The following is a 17,385-nucleotide window of genomic DNA, read 5'->3' as shown; positions in this document are numbered from 1 at the left end:
CATAGATGGCGCCATTATCGATCACAAACACCAAGTGAGCTTGAACTTAGCCGATTCACTGCGGCACCGTCTACCGTCTCGGAGGCAACCGATAGAGCTAGAAGTTTCCGCCTTCTCGCTTTACCACTTGTCGAGGCCGCGCTCTGTTCCCTTCGCTCGCTGCCACGCTCGCGGCGTTTCCTTCTTTCTCACGGTTTCACGGCACCGGCTGGAGAGAGCGCTTCGACCGCGTGACAATCGTCGGGGTGCAGCAGCCGGCGGTTTTCCGTGTGCATTCGCTGTCGGGCAGCTCCCAATGCTTAACGTTAGAGAGAGTATGTTGGTGAAAGTGTGTAGCCATTGTTTTCTTCAAATTTTGATTTCAGAAGTATTTTGCTGCTTTAGTAAGCGCTTTATGGAAGCCTTATAAGACTAGTTCTTAGACTTTTTACTAAAAGTTTCACCTCAAAACAAGCTTCAAATCAGCCAAAGCATTATTCGTGTACCCAAAATATCGGTGACCCCAAAGATATTCCTACGTGCACGTGAACCGCTTAGGACGCGTTGGACGCGGCTAAGGTCTCTGCCGGAAACTAGATCTCTGCCGGAAACAGGTGTCGGCATTCCGTCGAGAAAAAGTTATGTGACCGCACAAAGTGTTTCGGTGGCAAGCGAAAAGTGTGTCTTCGGTGTTCAGCTGCCCGAGAAGGTACGTTCTACATCTCACTCTTCTCGAATGCGTGACGTTATGCTACTAAATTAAAAACTTCTATTATAGGTTTTGCTGTCATTGCCGAAGAAAACAGGAAAATGACTCGGTCAATTGCAGATTTGGAGGATCAGTTGATTTAGTCCATAAAATATTTAGCACGTTAATGTTTTCGCTGCATAGCCACGTTTGAAAACAATGTACACTGTACACCCCCACAGCGATTCTACTGGTTAGATTTAAGTATTTTTAGCTGTTCAAAAACAATGTAATTATTATCTCTTGACCATAATGAAGTGCAGAGAATTAAAAATATCACGCGGGAAAATGTTTTGTGTTTTTAGTTTTCGCCTTGGTTAAGGGTTCCTGTTGAAACTGCTCACAGCATGGTATTAAGCCACTCTTAGCGTGGTAATGTTTAACAAAAGGTGCGTATTTTTACATCTTTGTGAGACCTACAAATAGAAATATCTAGTAATTTTTACTGATAAACGCTTTCATAAAGTTTCATAAATTTGATTTTTAAGAAAGTCTTTACGGAAGTCACCTAGTTGTGGTTCTTGCGTAAAATCTACCCGCAAAAATTTTTGCAAAGCGTCTTGCCAGACCATTTACACGAACACCACCCTGTGTCTTTTTCCTTCGTTTTTTTTCTTTGACACATTTGCTTTGATCAGCCAGGTGCGCCAAAGAAATGGAAGCACGGCTTTTCACATTTTTATTGATTGATTGATTTATATGTGGGGTTTAACGTCCCAAAACCACCATACGATTATGAGAGACGCTGTGGTGGAGGGCTCCAGAAATTTCGACCCCTGGGGATCTTTAACGTGCACGCAAATCTGAACACATGGGCCCACAACATTTCCCCCTCCATCGCAAATGCAGCCGCCGCAGCCGGGATTCGATTCCGCGACCTGCGGGTCAGCAGCCGAGTACCTTAGCCACTCGACCACTGCGGTGGGGCTTTTTGCATTTTCGTACTGATTGCTGCACGTGCAAGTGTTTTTTTGTGTGCTTAGTTGTTTGGTTTTCAATACGGTCTACATACAGAAACTGAGAAATGCGAGCCTTTGCATAAAACGACACATGGCAGGCGCTTCCCAGAACACGTAAGCTGGCAGATCGTAATTGTTCAAGCACATTGCTGCTCTTAGAATGTGAATATTGCGGCGACCAACGGCAAACGCGTCCCCTCCTCTCATGGGCCAGAAAAAAAAAAAGACCACTTTCCTGATCGAGGTGACAACGAGTTAGTACGCATTACAGTAATTGTGTCTCCACCATGATTATAATTGAAATGTGGCCGGCCCGTCAGTGTGAATGAAGACCAGCAATTTTATAGCAATATTATGATATACAAGTAAGGCTACTACCTATTGGCCCAACTTATATACAGTTCGACCATTAGGTCTGCCTGACTATAACACGAGTAAGTTTTCCGCTCCTCATGCACTTTCATATGCTGTCTGATTCATGCCTGTCAAACAATGTGTTACGTAATGATGAATAGCAGTCGTCTAATTGTTACAGGCTATTTACGATTGTGTTCACCTACAAATAATGAATCATCAATGGAAACGTGGATACTGGCAGAACGTAAAGTTGACAAACCAGGGAGGTCGCTAAAGGCTGAAAAAAGTTCGCGGAGAATCGCTGCTGGCAGCGAAGTGTAGGTATTTTATACGCGGATGCTCAATGAAATTATCAGAAAGTCACGTAGTATATGTAAATGTATGCGTGCTCAGAAATACACATAGGACCAAATGCTAATATCAAGGGGGGGGGGAACTCTGTTTTTTCGTTAGATGCTGATTATATGCTAAAGCTTCTTTGTTATAAATCAAGAAAATATACTTGTCTACCCCACATCCATGACACAACTCTTGAGAATATATGTAATTACGGAATATTCTTTACTATCCTTTTAGTGAGGGGCCACATTGAACAACTTAATCCCTGTGGTCGATGGTGTGACGTTATGACGTATGCGAGCTCTAAGCGAACTCCAAAGATATCGATTTGTTTTCTCCTTGAGATGAGGAAAACGTAGGTCCCGCGCCACGGACACCTCAATTATCGTGCCCGAAGCAAATATGTCCCAGAAATATCCCAAAACTCCAGAGTGTGTATTCAGGAAAAAGGCCAGCCACATGACATCCTTCATGAATGTTCACGTTGCTCTGCTTACATGTTTGTGCGCTGCGTGGTAAAACCGCAAGAAAGAAATAGGAAATATTCGGCGTCCACAGAAAGAAAGAGCCGTGTTACTGTTATTAAGCCGATCATATGCGTATGAATAGTCCGAAATGTGTCGCAGCATGAGGAACGAAAGTGGAAAGAGGCACATAGCCCTTGTTTGGCGACACCTGGGTGTGTGGAGCACTGGTGGAGCAATAATACGTAATGGAACCCTATGCAAATTTTCGGGGATCAAAACTGTGCTGCCCCTTCGATATGCTTATGTACGTGGCACACCATAACTGCTGGCACTTTGCACAAAAACAGGACGATGAAACTCCGGGAATAGCCAGAAAGAGGATCATTGTCAGTCCTTTCCTTTTGTTGCTCGGGTGATGCGAGAAAATCTGTTATGTTACTAACTCACTCAAGCCCCTAACACATATGCGCAGTATCTATAAAAATACGCATGCAACTCTTCCGGATTTCCCCTTTACTGAAACCCAAATATGGTTTCTTTATTTGTTCAGGTCATATAATTTATAAAGTTTCTACAGGCGTCTTTGAAAAATGGACCCTTCTGCCCTAAGCAGCACACGTCATTGTATATTATAATAGAGAATTTCGATTTCGGAGGTGCAAAAAACAAAAGTAATAGGGAAAATAGCTTTTGAAGCATAAGAGAAATGATCAATTCTCTTGATTACGCGCTCTAGTACATGGCTTGTAAAGGCGTACGAGACTGTGCACCTAAATGATAGATTGGGGTAAAGAAAACTTCAGAGACGACTAAATGAAGCACTGCAAAACACTATTTTGCATAAGGAATCGTCTGAAAAACATGGGCTATTAGAATTATTTATCTTCTATTGCTTTCATACCTTCAAAGCAGAAAACGTTGGAGTTAGCGTAATAGTAATCAAATCAGAATGCATACTGCTTATATCCCGTCCTTATGCTTGCTTTTTTCGCCTGTCTGTCTGTCGGTCTGTCTGAAGTACATGGCGGCCATCACCACGTGTAACCTTTACGGGACAAAAAAGAAAAATAATCTATCTATCTATCTATCTATCTATCTATCTATCTATCTATCTATCTATCTATCTATCTATCTATCTATCTATCTATCTATCTATCTATCTATCTATCTATCTATCTATCTATCTATCTATCTATCTATCTATCTATCTATCTATCTATCTATCTATCTATCTATCTATCTATCTATCTATCTGTCTATCTGTCTATCTGTCTGTCTGTCTGTCTGTCTGTCTGTCTGTCTGTCTGTCTGAAGTACAAGGCTGCCATCATCACGCTGTAACCTTTATGAGAAAAGAGAAACAATAACTTTGTTTATATTGACGAACTGCAATCTGTGAACTCTTCTGTCTTAAGTTTCACTACCACAAGTTCATTATTTGCTTAGGAAATAAAGGTTGAAGTTTTGATTGATTGATATGTAGGATTTATCATCCCAAAACCACCATATGATTAATAGGGACACCGCAGTGGAGGGCTCCGGAAAAGGGCTCGTTAACGTGCACCCAAATCTGAGTACACAGGCCTACAACACTTCCGCCTCCATCTGAAATGCAGCCACCACAGCCGAGATTCAATCCCAACGACCTGCGGGTCAGCAGTCGAGTACCTTAGCCACTACACCACCGAGGTGGGGCTGAAGGTTGAAATTTTACGCTGAAATATCTGCGCAACGCGTCAAAAATTTTGAATTGTATTGATAGTATTTGTGTGACATTGGCTCCATTCAATTTTATGAAACATCGTAAGCTAGATCTTAGGCACCCACAGATCTTAATGTACTTCGTTTTTTTATTAGACGCCTTAAAATTTATGACGTTATAGTGTTTGGTGCAAGAATCGCAAGATAGCGTCGCCACCCTCTATTTCTTTTCGCGTTTTTTTTTTTTACTTATGCCAAACGTCGTTTCGCGGTAAGAGTGATGTTTTCGGAATTGAGAAATCACGCTTCAGGCTACTAATAGGCGAAAAAGTCTTTTTTTAGTTTTCTTTTTATGCAACAACCACGACATCAGCAGCCATTTTTGGTGAAGCTTGATACTCGGTGTTAAATTGAAGCAAAAGTACCTGTAATTTTCTAAGTATTTCAATCACAATTTTGAATGCAAAGCGACAGATTAAAGGTGTATAAAATGTGAGTTTTGATGTTTTGAATGTATCAAGGCCAGAAGAATCAAGGATCTGTCTTAAAATTTCCACTAAATGTACCCCTTTAGGGTATGCTTTCGCGCGGTCCTGACTGCGAGCAACAAAATTTAGACGGGAAAAAATCGCTAATGCAGTGTTATTCATATTGTGCGCCTTTCTACGCTAACGAAATCTCATCAATAAATAACGCTTGCAGACTGTGCACCCTGGTCTTTGACACTACGGTGGAGGATCAACCATTGTTGTTGACCGAAAAGTTCGAGAAAACTCCGTGCGACGTGAATCTGCTCGTCGCGACAAGATGAGCCCCGTCGCACGTGCACCATCGCTGTCAACATCGGCGAGACCGTGGATCAAGAGAAAGACGCCATTCTTTGTCCTGGGCGCAGCTGTTGTTCTCGCCGAAGCGAGCATCTGGGTTGCCGGTACGGCCGACGTGATTCGCATCGGTGAGCACATGAGAATGCCTACGGAGTATATATTTGCATTTGCCCCGAAACAAACCAGGAATGCATGGCTGTGAGAAATGCCGGTGCTTACAGGCGTGCGGGTGGCATGCGTTAGTTGGAATGTTAACTTATGAGCATTTAACCCGCCAAGTAAACTATACATTTATGAACGTTAAGCAAGCGCTGTAATCGGAACAAGAAGACACTGGTATTTATGCTTGTAATCTTCAGCGTAAAACGCAGTAACACGTTGAAAACCAAAGAAAAAGAGCCCCAACCTAATGTGCAGGGCGCTGTATTTTGAATTGCTCCTCAAGTTGCAATTCTTCGCCACCCCTCTCTGCAATCAGTGTTCACCATCGGCTTTCTAACCTATCAAATAAAGGCCAGTGAAAGATGCCCTATCTCGAACTTGTTCTTGTTTTACTGTTGACCGTGGTGCTTAACCACTGCGGGGGATTGTCCCAGAGTTGAGTGGTTTTAAAAATTTTGTGCAGATTTAGAATAGTAAGAATAAAATAGCAAGACAGCCGATGACCTAGAAAAATATGATGCCTAATCTAATGCGTATATCATTTATATAAAAAACGATGTTATTTATTAAAGCAGAGCACTACTCTGCTATTTATTCATATATAATCTTGTAGACACGTCAGGATAACGACACAGAATAAATAGTGAACCTGCTACTTTTACTATTATAGTCCCGAACGGCCATGCATACTGTCGCATTAGAGTACCCAGAAATAGAAGCTCCTAAAAATGAAATGAGAGGCACAAATGAATCTATACAAATACCACGTAAAGGTATTTCTAAAGGGGTTGTCCGTATGGTGGTGAACCGCCTGCAGGTCCAAAATGAATGATCCATTGTTTCAAGTTCATCACAGAATGCGCACAGTGGCGAAGGTGCCTACCTGTGTTTGTAGAAATTTAGATTTCCTACCCGGCAACCCAGTCTTGTGATAAATACTTCTTGTTTACGAGTTCGGCAAAAGCATCTTCGCCAGAGGTATAATAAATGGCGATATTCGGAAGAATTTGTTAGTGCTGCACCTTTAAAGACTTCCATAAGCGTACGTCTGCGGAATCGAGCCGCAGTCACATAAGCGCATGACGAACAGTGCGGTAGAATCGGTCGGCTAACCGACGACTTAGATATGGAATAGGCTATTTCAATTAAAAATAAGCCTTTATGGCCAGGCACCCAAACTAATCGGACGTTTCTCAAATGCGCAGATACTAGAGCACGAAACGCCTTTGTTACTTATCAGCACCAAGAGAAAGTGCCGCACAGAGGGATAGAGAATCTGTTATTTTGCTAGCTGATGTAATTGCCGTATCCAGCTTGCGCGAGGCGAGCACCACTGCCAGAAATTCAGCCACAAAAAGCGTATGAAATAGGGTAGTCGAAGGGACTAAAACCAATCTAAAATCAGACTGAATATACGAACCCATGATTTTTCATCACATTCCGATGCGTCTGTGGCAATAATAATGTTCGTTGTAATACTGCGCAGGTGATCTGGGAGTAAACCATCCAAATTAATATGGAGAAATTATATGGCGCTATTAGAAAAAATATCGTCAAATTGAATTTCCACATTGTATGAACTATCAGGACTCAGCACATACGTACTTTTAGAGGCTCTAGTCCTTTTTGTACAAATATAATTTGTGGGGTGAAATATCAGGGCCATCTAGAACCGAAAAATAAATACGGGGTGGAAGTAAAGGTTATTTCTGAATGTCGTAAAGGTGATTCTTAAATTCTTAAGAATGTCTGAACAGTCAGAAGGTTAATTCTGCAGGAAAAAGAAGGGACCCTCGATTCGAGATATAACACATTGTTAGCAACTGTTTTAGGCAGGCGAAGGCATAAGCGCAAAGCTTCAATTTACAGAAGAACTAGAGGCCGTTACTTGTAAGCTGGAACTCCAGAGAAAGGTACTGAAGCATATTCCGAAATAGCATCAACGTACATGATTATATATATATATATATATATATATATATATATATATATATATATATATAAATATATATATATATATATATATATATATATATATATATATATATTTGCAAATTCCTCAGAGGCTCCAAGTAGGAGCATTATGAAAGGGGGACTATACAATAGTTATTTGAAAAGAACACAAAACAAACGAAAAGAACTCAAAAGTCACGTATTATACAATTACTAAAATGTTCAATAACATACACTGTAGTAATATGACACTAATATGCGTTATAAATTTTTGAACGGTTCGAGATATCAATGTACAATGAATGAACACAAATGTAAAATACATGCTTAGGGAACACACTCATATATAGTTAGTATTTTATTCCTAAACCCCACGTAATCACCAATAGATACCACATCATCAGGAAGGTTATTCCATTGGACTATGGCACGTGCTAGCATGAATGCGTTAGATGCTTGGGTGTGGCCGAAATGATGAGCAAAACTATGCTGATTAAGAAGCCTTCGAGATGTGCGATGGGGCTTTGTTAGTGGTAATGTATTACGTGCGTTCTGTAGATGACTTTATCGAATAAACATAGAGTAGCTGTCTTCCTGCGCAATTCCAGGGATGGTTGTGATAACGAAGCCTTCAAGTTAGTGACACAGGAATAGCGATTGTAGTCACGCGCATCGAAACGTGCAGCGTGGTTTCACACAGATTTTAGTGAGTCGATGACATAGGCTTAGTGAGGCGACCAGATAGATGATGCGTATTGGAGTTGTGGTCGGACAAATGTTTGATATGCTAGTTTACGTGTTATGAATGGCGGCATATGAAGATTACGTTTAAGGTATCCGAGTGTGCGCGATGTTGTGGCAGTATTTTTTTCAATGCGCGTTGACCAGGATACATTCGAAGTGAAGTTAATGCCAAGGCACTTATAGTGTTCTCATGCCAATATACGTTTATTGTTGAGGGAATATGTGCAAGTCGAGTTAGACTGCTTTCGGCTGAATGTCATTAGTTTACATTTTGCAGTGTTTACCTTCATCTGCCACATTGAGCCCCAGAATGTAATTTGGTCGAGATCCTGTTGTAATGCCAGCTGGTCTGCTGGACTGATAATTTTGTGGTATATGATGCAATCGTCGGCGAACAGACGGATGTTTGATGAGATACGAGATGGAATGTCATTATTGTAGATGAGAAATGAATCAAAAATATATCATTATCAGTGTGTCTTTTTTCATGCCTACGCGGTAGTTGCTTATCCTACGTAATATACCAATGCCCACGCACCTTTTCTTGCAATGTAATTAATATGAGGTCGCTAGTTAAGCGATGTATGTTAAATTACTCTGAGGTATCTAACAGATTTCACCGGTGGTATATTCTCATGATGGTGAGACAGAGAGATGTGCACGGGGTATTGCAGCGGAAAAACAAGGACACATTTATACTCGGATTAAGTAGAAAGTAGTTGCCGTCAAGCCATCTCTCCAATATATTATTGTAAGTCTGCAGCCGTTCATATACGGTCTGAATGTTATCTGTCATTACAAAAACGCGATATCCTCTTTATAAACATAAGTTGTGTCCTGTTTACATGGAACGGTGCTCATTAGTAAACTAAATAGCACCGGGGAAAGTACTGAGCCTTGCGGTACTCCCCTAGTTTGTGTATGAGCAGATGATGAAAACCCATCCGTAAAACAACAAAATTTCCTAACTGCAAAAAAATTGTGAACCTACGCTACTATGTGTGATCGAAAATCAAGGTATTATGATCAATCTATCAAAATACGGTGCTCCACGGTATCGTATGCCTTAGCAATCTCTAAGGTAACTAAAGCTGCATGTTTGTTATGTAGCCGAGCTAATTCAAGCCGACTTTCTAAATCAACGTGGGCATCTCTAATTGAACAACCAGCCCTGAACCCAATTTGACAGGGGCTTAGAATTGACCTCTCGGTAATAAGTTCATGAATTCGTATATTGATGATTCTCTGAACTAAGTTTACTTAATTTGATGTCAGCGCGATTGGCTTTATGTTATCCAAAAGTATGCTCCATTTTCATTTTTGAGCAACAATATAATTTTGGCAAGTTTTCATGATGGGGGTATCCATGCGTCACCTAACGAATAATTCACTAGTTCTAGCATAAAATAAGTGATTCTTGGAGTAAACATTTTAACACCGAGTTCGTAATTCTATCTGGTCCAAGAGCTATCCCTAGTAAGCATAATACTGTATGACTCAATTCAGCTAAAGAAACTTTTGAATATTCATGCACGTTTACCAGCATGGGCCCAATAGCCGAGTGATGGGCAGTGAAACGGTGTTCTTAACCCTGCGCTATGTCTTCTAGTGAGGTGTTCATTTTTTGTGGCATCAAGACACATGTTTGCAACGTTAAGGCGTTGGCAGTACTTTTCTTGTCCGAAGGTAAGCGAACAAAGCATGCTTATTTTTTATTTGGAAAGATAATTGAAATGTCTACTGTCGTATTCTGCTTTCGCGCGGTTAACTGTACGCTTAACTACGCCAGCAAGGAATCGATAGTCCTTCCAGTTTGTTGGCATTGATTATGAAGAAGTTTTTTCCTAGAAACTTTTCGTCTTCTATAAGTGTGCGTACAATCATCGTTCTCCCAACGAGAGAAGGATCGTTTATTTGATGGAACAGCGAATTCGGAATTTTTCATAGATCCCTCCACCATTGAACCAATCGTAGATGCACTCTCCGTAGTACTGGCGTTTGCAACTTTAGAAATGGCAGAACGGAGGCAGGCTTGAAATTATCTATGGTTGGTGTATGTGCCTTTTGGCTGATCTAAAGTTATTGTTGGACAATTAATATAAAAAATACAAGAAGATGGAAGCTGTTAGTTGTCGAATCCAGCACAGCCGTGACAAAACCTTGATTGCATTAGAGCAAAACCTCAAATCTAATACTGAGCAAATCCAATCTCTGACGAATGTTGCATGGCCTTTATTCAGACATAAGAGGTTGTGGTCCATAATAGTTTATTCCCACAGTCGCCTACCACAAAAATCTGTCCTTAGATCCCAAGACAATGATGTGAACAAAAGTCTCTTGTGAGTACGATTTCCTTTCTACATGCTACCAAAACACTGTCTAGATAACGCGTACTTTGGAAACTGGAGGGGAAGTAACAATTTATAATTGAAAAAGGGTGGTATCCTTGGAAATACGTCTTATGCTACAATTTCACAATCCGAATCTAACGTTTTAAAAGAAATTTTCGCCCTATGGCATAATTTACTTTATATAGGGATCATTTAACGACCACCGTGTGTCGGGCAATCTAATCGAAAAAAAACGAAAACCTGTAAGATGAAAATTTTTATCTCGTTTAAGCCAAATTTCCTTGAGAAATATATATTAAGAGTAAAATGATTGCAAAAGTGATGTAAATTGGTTGAGGCCGAGAATATAGAACGGCAGTTTCTCTGTACTCCTCTCAACTGGCCGATGGTGCTGAGTGCACCACAGAGGCGCACGTCGCGCCCTTGTCAGGATATTTACGCGAAATAGCTCATTCAATCTGTTTAGTCAGGAACTTGAGATCGGCGGAGATAGGAGATCTGGCACGTTTATTAGTTCACATATCGAGTTCTATATTAATTGCAGCACTTTTGCTCAGCTGAGGTGTACGTCGGTCCAAGTGCACTTGTGTTCCTGACTGCTTAGCCTTCTGTGCAGATGTAGAAAACACGTCCAACACTACGCTGCGTAGCTGAGTGGCATCGTTGGTAATGTGAGATACTGCAAGTTCTGCACTCGCCTGTACTCATTGCACAATTTGATTAGAAAGAATTTGCGCCAAACAGTCAGAAAGGTTAGATATGAGTTTATCCATTGCCTTACTCACTGCCTATTACACAGCTGTTTCAATAGCCTGCGACAAACTTGAGCCTATACCTAAAGTGTAGTGCGCTGTAATGCCAGAGTATGCAAAAGCCCTGTCTCTAACTAGGTCGTTGGTTTCCCTTCGAGAACAGTGGCGGCGGTCAATGACTTTTAGGATTTGAACGTCCTTATAACGAGCGGAACACTCATAGTTGTCGATGCAGTGACCCCCCCCCCCCCCCCACAATGACAACACTTTTCGGCTGTTGCAGTATAGTTGCTTGAAGAATGGCTCTCTCCGCAGGTGTGACTACGAATGTTAGATTTACATCCTCCCGCACTGTGCCTGAATCTCCAGCAGTTTTTTCACTGAATCAGACAAGAAACGAGGGGCTCAACTCGGAAGATCAATGGCCATAACCTCATTTCTGACGGACATGTTGTGCCCCCAAATGTCGTGATGACCGTTTTGGTTGGTAAGCCGAAATGGTCACCGCTAAGTCAAAGCTAAGTGAAGAATTCGTAACGGTATTTCTAGTAATACCTTTTTTAACGTTTGAAACTTTCTACAACAGATGAAAAAGCGCTCTACAGTTTCCTCTTCTCCCCAAAAAGAACAAAGTAGGCAGGTGGTCAAGCCTGCTCTAAACAAATAAAAATTTAATGGAGGAATACGACAGCGTAATCGAGTGAATAAAACTTCTAGGCATCGGTTATGACATGAGGAAGTTTTTCAGGGTTTCAAGGATAGTTTGAATTCAGAGAAATTTTTAAAGATGGTGTAGATAATTCTCACATCATCAATCACCTCTGAAATCTAGAAGCTACTCTGAAGGCTGTTGTAGGGGAATGCCGGCTGTTCTTTCGCTGCATCCTTCTCTTCTGCTGCTGGACAATTTTCGTCTTTTTTTTGGGGCCTGCAGCTTTACTTTTGAAGCTTTGCTGCATGAACAGCAAGAGTAAAAATGAATAAAAGTCTGTCGAAAAAAAGAAACAGATAAATGAGAACTAAAAACCTAGAAAATAGGTTTGTTGACTTATCTCTTTTTTCTTCGGTTCTTAAAACCGAAGGAGAAAGAAACAGAATAAAAAGAAGCGCAACAGCTATGAACTTTGAAAAAAAAATAAAATACAAAGATCATCATCATCAGCCTAACTACGTCCACTGCAAGACAAAGGCCACTGTCATGTCCCGACAGTCAGCTCAGTTTTGTGCTTGCTGCTGTCACTTTATTCCCGCAAACTTCTTAATCTCAGCTGCCCACCTAATCTTCTGTTCCCCCTTACCCGCTTGCCTTCTCTGGAAATCCTCTTAGTTACCCTTTGTGACGAGCGGTTGTCCTGCCTACGCGCTACATGCCCGGCTCACGCCCATTTTTTATTCTTCAATTCAACTACAATATCCTTAGCCCCGGTTTGTTCCCTAATCTACTCTGCTCTCTTCTTGTCTCTTAAAGTTACCCCTACCATTTTCCTTTCTCTTTCTCGCTGCGTCGTCGTCAACTTAAGCTGAACCCTTTTTGCAAATCTCCATGTTTCTGCTCCGTAGCTAAGTACCGGCAAGATGCAGCTGTTATATACCTTCCTCTTGAGGGATAGTGCTGGTCATGATTTGAGAGTGCTTGCCAAATGTGCTCTACCCCATTTCTATTCTTCGAGTTACTTCAATCTCGTGGTTCGGCTCTGCAGTTATTACCACTACTAAGTAGATATAGTCTTCTACAACTTCAAGTGCACTATTGCCTATCTCGAAGTGCTGCTGTCGGCCGAGGTTGTTGTAGACTGCTTTCGTTTCACGCAGAATAATTTTAGGACACACCTTTCTGCTCTTCTTGTCTAACTTCATAATCATGAGTTGCAGTTCGTCCCTTGAGTTACTCAGCACTGCATTGTAAACGGCAAAACGCAGATTACTAAAATACTTTCTATGAATTCTTATTCCTAACTGTTCCCATTCTAGGCCTCTGAAAACTTCCTGTAAGCATGCGCTGAATAGCCTCGAGGAGACTGTATTCCCCTGCCTAACATCCTTCTCGATTGGTATTCTGTTGCTTTCTTTATGAAGCACTATGGTAGCGGTTGATACCCTGTAGATTTCTTCAAGATTGTTGATATATGCTTCGTCGACGCCCTGATTCCGCAGTGTCTGCATGACTACTGATAGTTCTACTAAATCAAGCGCCGTCTCGTAATCTGTGAAAGCTATGCATAGTGATTGGCTATTTTCTGAGCATTTTTCTATTTCCGGATTGATAGTATGAATGTGGTCGGTTGTTGAGTAGCCTGTTCAAAATCCTGCTTGTTCCTTTGGTTGGCTGCTGTACAGATCTCTGGAAAAGTATTCCGATATTTTATCTATCCTATTCATGTTGGTAGTTATTTTGCCTTCGTTGTCCCTTAGTACATACATCCGATTTTCGCCTATCCCATGTTTCGTCTTCACTGCTTTGATGCTCTTCCATTTTTCAAAGCGCGTTCGATTCTCTCCATGGTATACCTTCTTACAACGCATACCTTACGCCTATTAATCAACTTAGAAAGCTCCATCAACTCTATTTTGTCTATTGCACATGAAGCTTTCGTGCGTTGGCGCTAATATAGCTATAATATATTTTATAGACAGTTTTATTGACCATATAGCGCAGCCTCTAACGGCGCGTGCGTACACGTCAGACATTCTTCGTGCCACTCTCTCGCCAATTGAAAACACGCTCTTTGGAGGGCTGACACTTCGCACTGAGGAGCATCTTATTAGTCGGCAATTAAGAAGCACAAATAAGTATTACTACGGAACAGTCATATACTACTCGTGCGCGAGGTATTTCTGTATGACTAGCATAAATGACAGCAGGTACTTCGCAAATAATGAAGTTAATGCCATGTAAAACATGAAATACTTACCATGTTCATCACTCGCTAGTTGGACGTGTACCAAACTTCTTATCTCATGATGGGCCTGGATAAGGAGCATTCTTTGCAGGTGGTATCACGATATTCATTATACGCTTTTCATATACATTACGATGTACGTGCCACGCTCATAGTGCTCTCACCTCCGGTTGACTACCTTGTTATACAGCTAACTTGCTGTGCCGCAACGTCACTGTATGATGCACATGATTGACAGATGACAATACGAGAATTATGACACACAAATTATGCACAACGTGCTCATGATGTGCTCACGACAACTTCGCTAGCCTGAGATACACCAAAATTGGCTAGTCTCAGATACACCAAACTTGGTCTTGCATGACGTGACTGAATGACGAGCACAACTGACAAATATTAATATGAAAATTATAACGTGTAATGTATTTCATGACAGGCATGTAGTGCTCCTGTTCCACTAGCAGCCATTTTGCTAGCTCGGTGTATACCAGAATTGGTATTGCTTGATATGAACATGTGACGAACATGAATGGTAGGGCGCAATAAGGAAGAAGAATGGCTATTCGGGCTTGTTGGTTAAATTTTATTGTAATAGCAGAGCAAGCACGAAAAGGCTCGAAGAAAGGAACACAGGCGAGGAATAGAAGGCAAAGAGGACAACACGTGTTGTCCTCTTTTTCCATTTCTTGCCTTCTGTTTGCCTTTCTTCCAGCACTTTCATACTTGCGCTGCAACCCTAATTAGAACGTAAAACGGAAATGATCACATTTATTTTTAACATTACTTGCAAGCCACGGTCATTGTGTGGTCGCAGACGTTTTGTTAGCTAATGATATACATAAAAACTAGTATTTCACGACGTGAATGTATGGCGAACAAAAATGGCAGGTGCTAACACGAAAACGATTTATCTATTACATGTACAGTATCATAATTCACAATTACATGAACATCATTACTCAAGCTCGTGGTATGCTCGCGGGTGGTTTTCTAGCTTGATATACACTAAAATTGGTATTACGTGACATGAGAACACGACTGCATGACGGACATAAATGACAGGTCCTAATATGTAAATCATAACATGTATATTAATAAATGTGAAGCCTTTTTTAGCGAACTTACGAAATGCGAAGCAATTTAGCGAACCTCAGTGACATTCAGTCTGTCTATCTATCTATCTATCTATCTATCTATCTATCTATCTATCTATCTATCTATCTATCTATCTATCTATCTATCTATCTATCTATCTATCTATCTATCTATCTATCTATCTATCTATCTATCTATCTATCTATCTATCTATCTATCTATCTATCTATCTATCTATCTATCTATCTATCTGTCTATCTATCTGTCTATCTATCTATCTATCTATCTATCTATCTATCTATCTATCTATCTATCTATCTATCTATCCACCTACGACTTTTAGCTCTCCTGGTCGTTTCGATGATGGTATCTATACCAAATTTTTCATGGCGGGACATGAGTGTAGGGTGATTTCAACTATAGAGTCATAATAAAAATATCACAACATGTATGTCATGAATATTATGATACACATGTCTGGCTGCTTTCGTAGAGGTTTCCTTAACAGGACATATGGCAAAACTGTTATGGTATGACATGACTGCATGGCGAAAATAAATGGCAGGCCCTAATGTTGAAATTATTACGTGCATGTCATGTGAGTCATGACTACACGTCATACGCTTATGGCGTGCTCGCGATCGTTTTGCTAGCTTCACATATGCCCAATTTTGTGTTAGATGACGTGAATGAATGACGAATGTATGTGACTGGTGCAAACACGATAATGATATTATGCGTGCCATGAAAGAATATGAGTACATATGCCACGCTCATGGTGCACTCTTGGCTGTTTCGCTAGCTTCACATATATCAAACTAGTATCATGTGACGTGCATAGTTGACGAACATAAATGACACGTCCAAACATTATAATCAAGATTTCCGTGCGATGTAAAAACTCACTACTTGCTACGCTCATGATGCGCTTGCGGGCATTTCACTATCTCCCCATGTACCAAATTTGGTATTATGATACGTGAATGAATGGCGAAAGTAAATCATTGGTGCAAACATGATAATCAAGAATGACCTATCATGTAACAACATGAATACATACCACGCTAATGATGTGGTGGTGGAAGTTTCGGTAGCTTTACATATACCAAATTTCTCATTACGTAACGTGAATGGAGAATGAAGGTGAATGACACGTCCAAACATAATAATCATGATATGCGTGTCTTGTAAAACATGACTACATGCTACGCTCATAGCGAGCTTGCAGCCACTTCACTAGATTTAGATATACTATATTTGGTAGCACGTCACGTGAATGGATGACGAACACAAGTGCAAAGCGAAAACATGAAAGTCATGACATGGTGATCACGTACGGCATATTTTACATGCCAACCACTGCTGAGGCGGGTGCTGCAAACGTTAGTGGTGCCGTCCAGAGTGCGCATGATATTTACACTCGTGTATACTGTGTACTACATTCATGAGCCTCGTAACGTTGTGGTGATTTGAAGACACATATCAACCTTTCTCACTCGTGCTTCGCATATCATCGATTGCCAATGTACGTGGGATCTGTCACTTTTTTACAATATGAATTGCTCGTGCTGGCTACTTCATATTACATCGATTCCCACAATGCGTGGATTCTGCTGTTATTCTTTCTAATTCCTTTTCTTTCTTTCTACCCCTCTGTTTGCATATCTGGCTGGCTTCCTTTTTTTCAATTTTTATGCGTGGTTTTGCCAACGTTAGGCCAAGTGACGATGGCTTTTAAAGGCTCTTAAAGTGATTCAAGTGATTCACATAAAAGTCTAATTATCTGCGCTGGGAGCTGAATTGATAACCTCTGCACCACACGAGCCTAGAATAATGCTAGGAAGGTTAAAAATCCGAACCGTTCATCTCAAGAAGATGAGCAGAAATGCTGGCATATGTGGATTGTGAGATGACCATGGCACTTTTCGTTGTAGTGCATCCCAATAAATAATCGTGCTTCGTTTCATTCCTCGGAACATCTTTCTGGTAGAAGTCCTACGGTGCCCCAGTAAATGTTCTGAAGATATTTAATCTTGTAGTTTTATGTC

General features: G+C 40.9%; 1 protein-coding gene across 5 annotated transcripts in view; it reads left to right on the top strand.

The window, feature by feature from the left end:
* Positions 1–237: 237 nt before the first annotated feature.
* Positions 238–17,385, top strand: part of LOC119173660 (glutamate receptor ionotropic, kainate 3) — a 149,841-nt gene continuing 132,693 nt past the window's right edge. For 2 of the 5 annotated variants that reach the window (XM_075896130.1, XM_075896129.1), the window contains exons 1-2: positions 238–688; positions 5,253–5,505. In XM_075896130.1, coding sequence (XP_075752245.1) covers positions 5,358–5,505 — 148 coding nt within the window. In that variant the 5' untranslated portion in view covers positions 238–688; positions 5,253–5,357. Of the gene's footprint in view, positions 689–5,252; positions 5,506–17,385 lie in introns of those variants that run through there. The other 3 variants (XM_075896132.1, XM_075896131.1, XM_075896133.1) reach the window with 3 other exon arrangements.

The sequence above is a fragment of the Rhipicephalus microplus genome, chromosome 5 (genome assembly GCF_043290135.1).
Source record: "Rhipicephalus microplus isolate Deutch F79 chromosome 5, USDA_Rmic, whole genome shotgun sequence".
Classification (NCBI taxonomy): Eukaryota; Metazoa; Arthropoda; class Arachnida; order Ixodida; family Ixodidae; genus Rhipicephalus; species Rhipicephalus microplus.
Note: the sequence above shows the minus strand (reverse complement) of the source record. Positions and strands in the feature narration are given on the sequence as shown.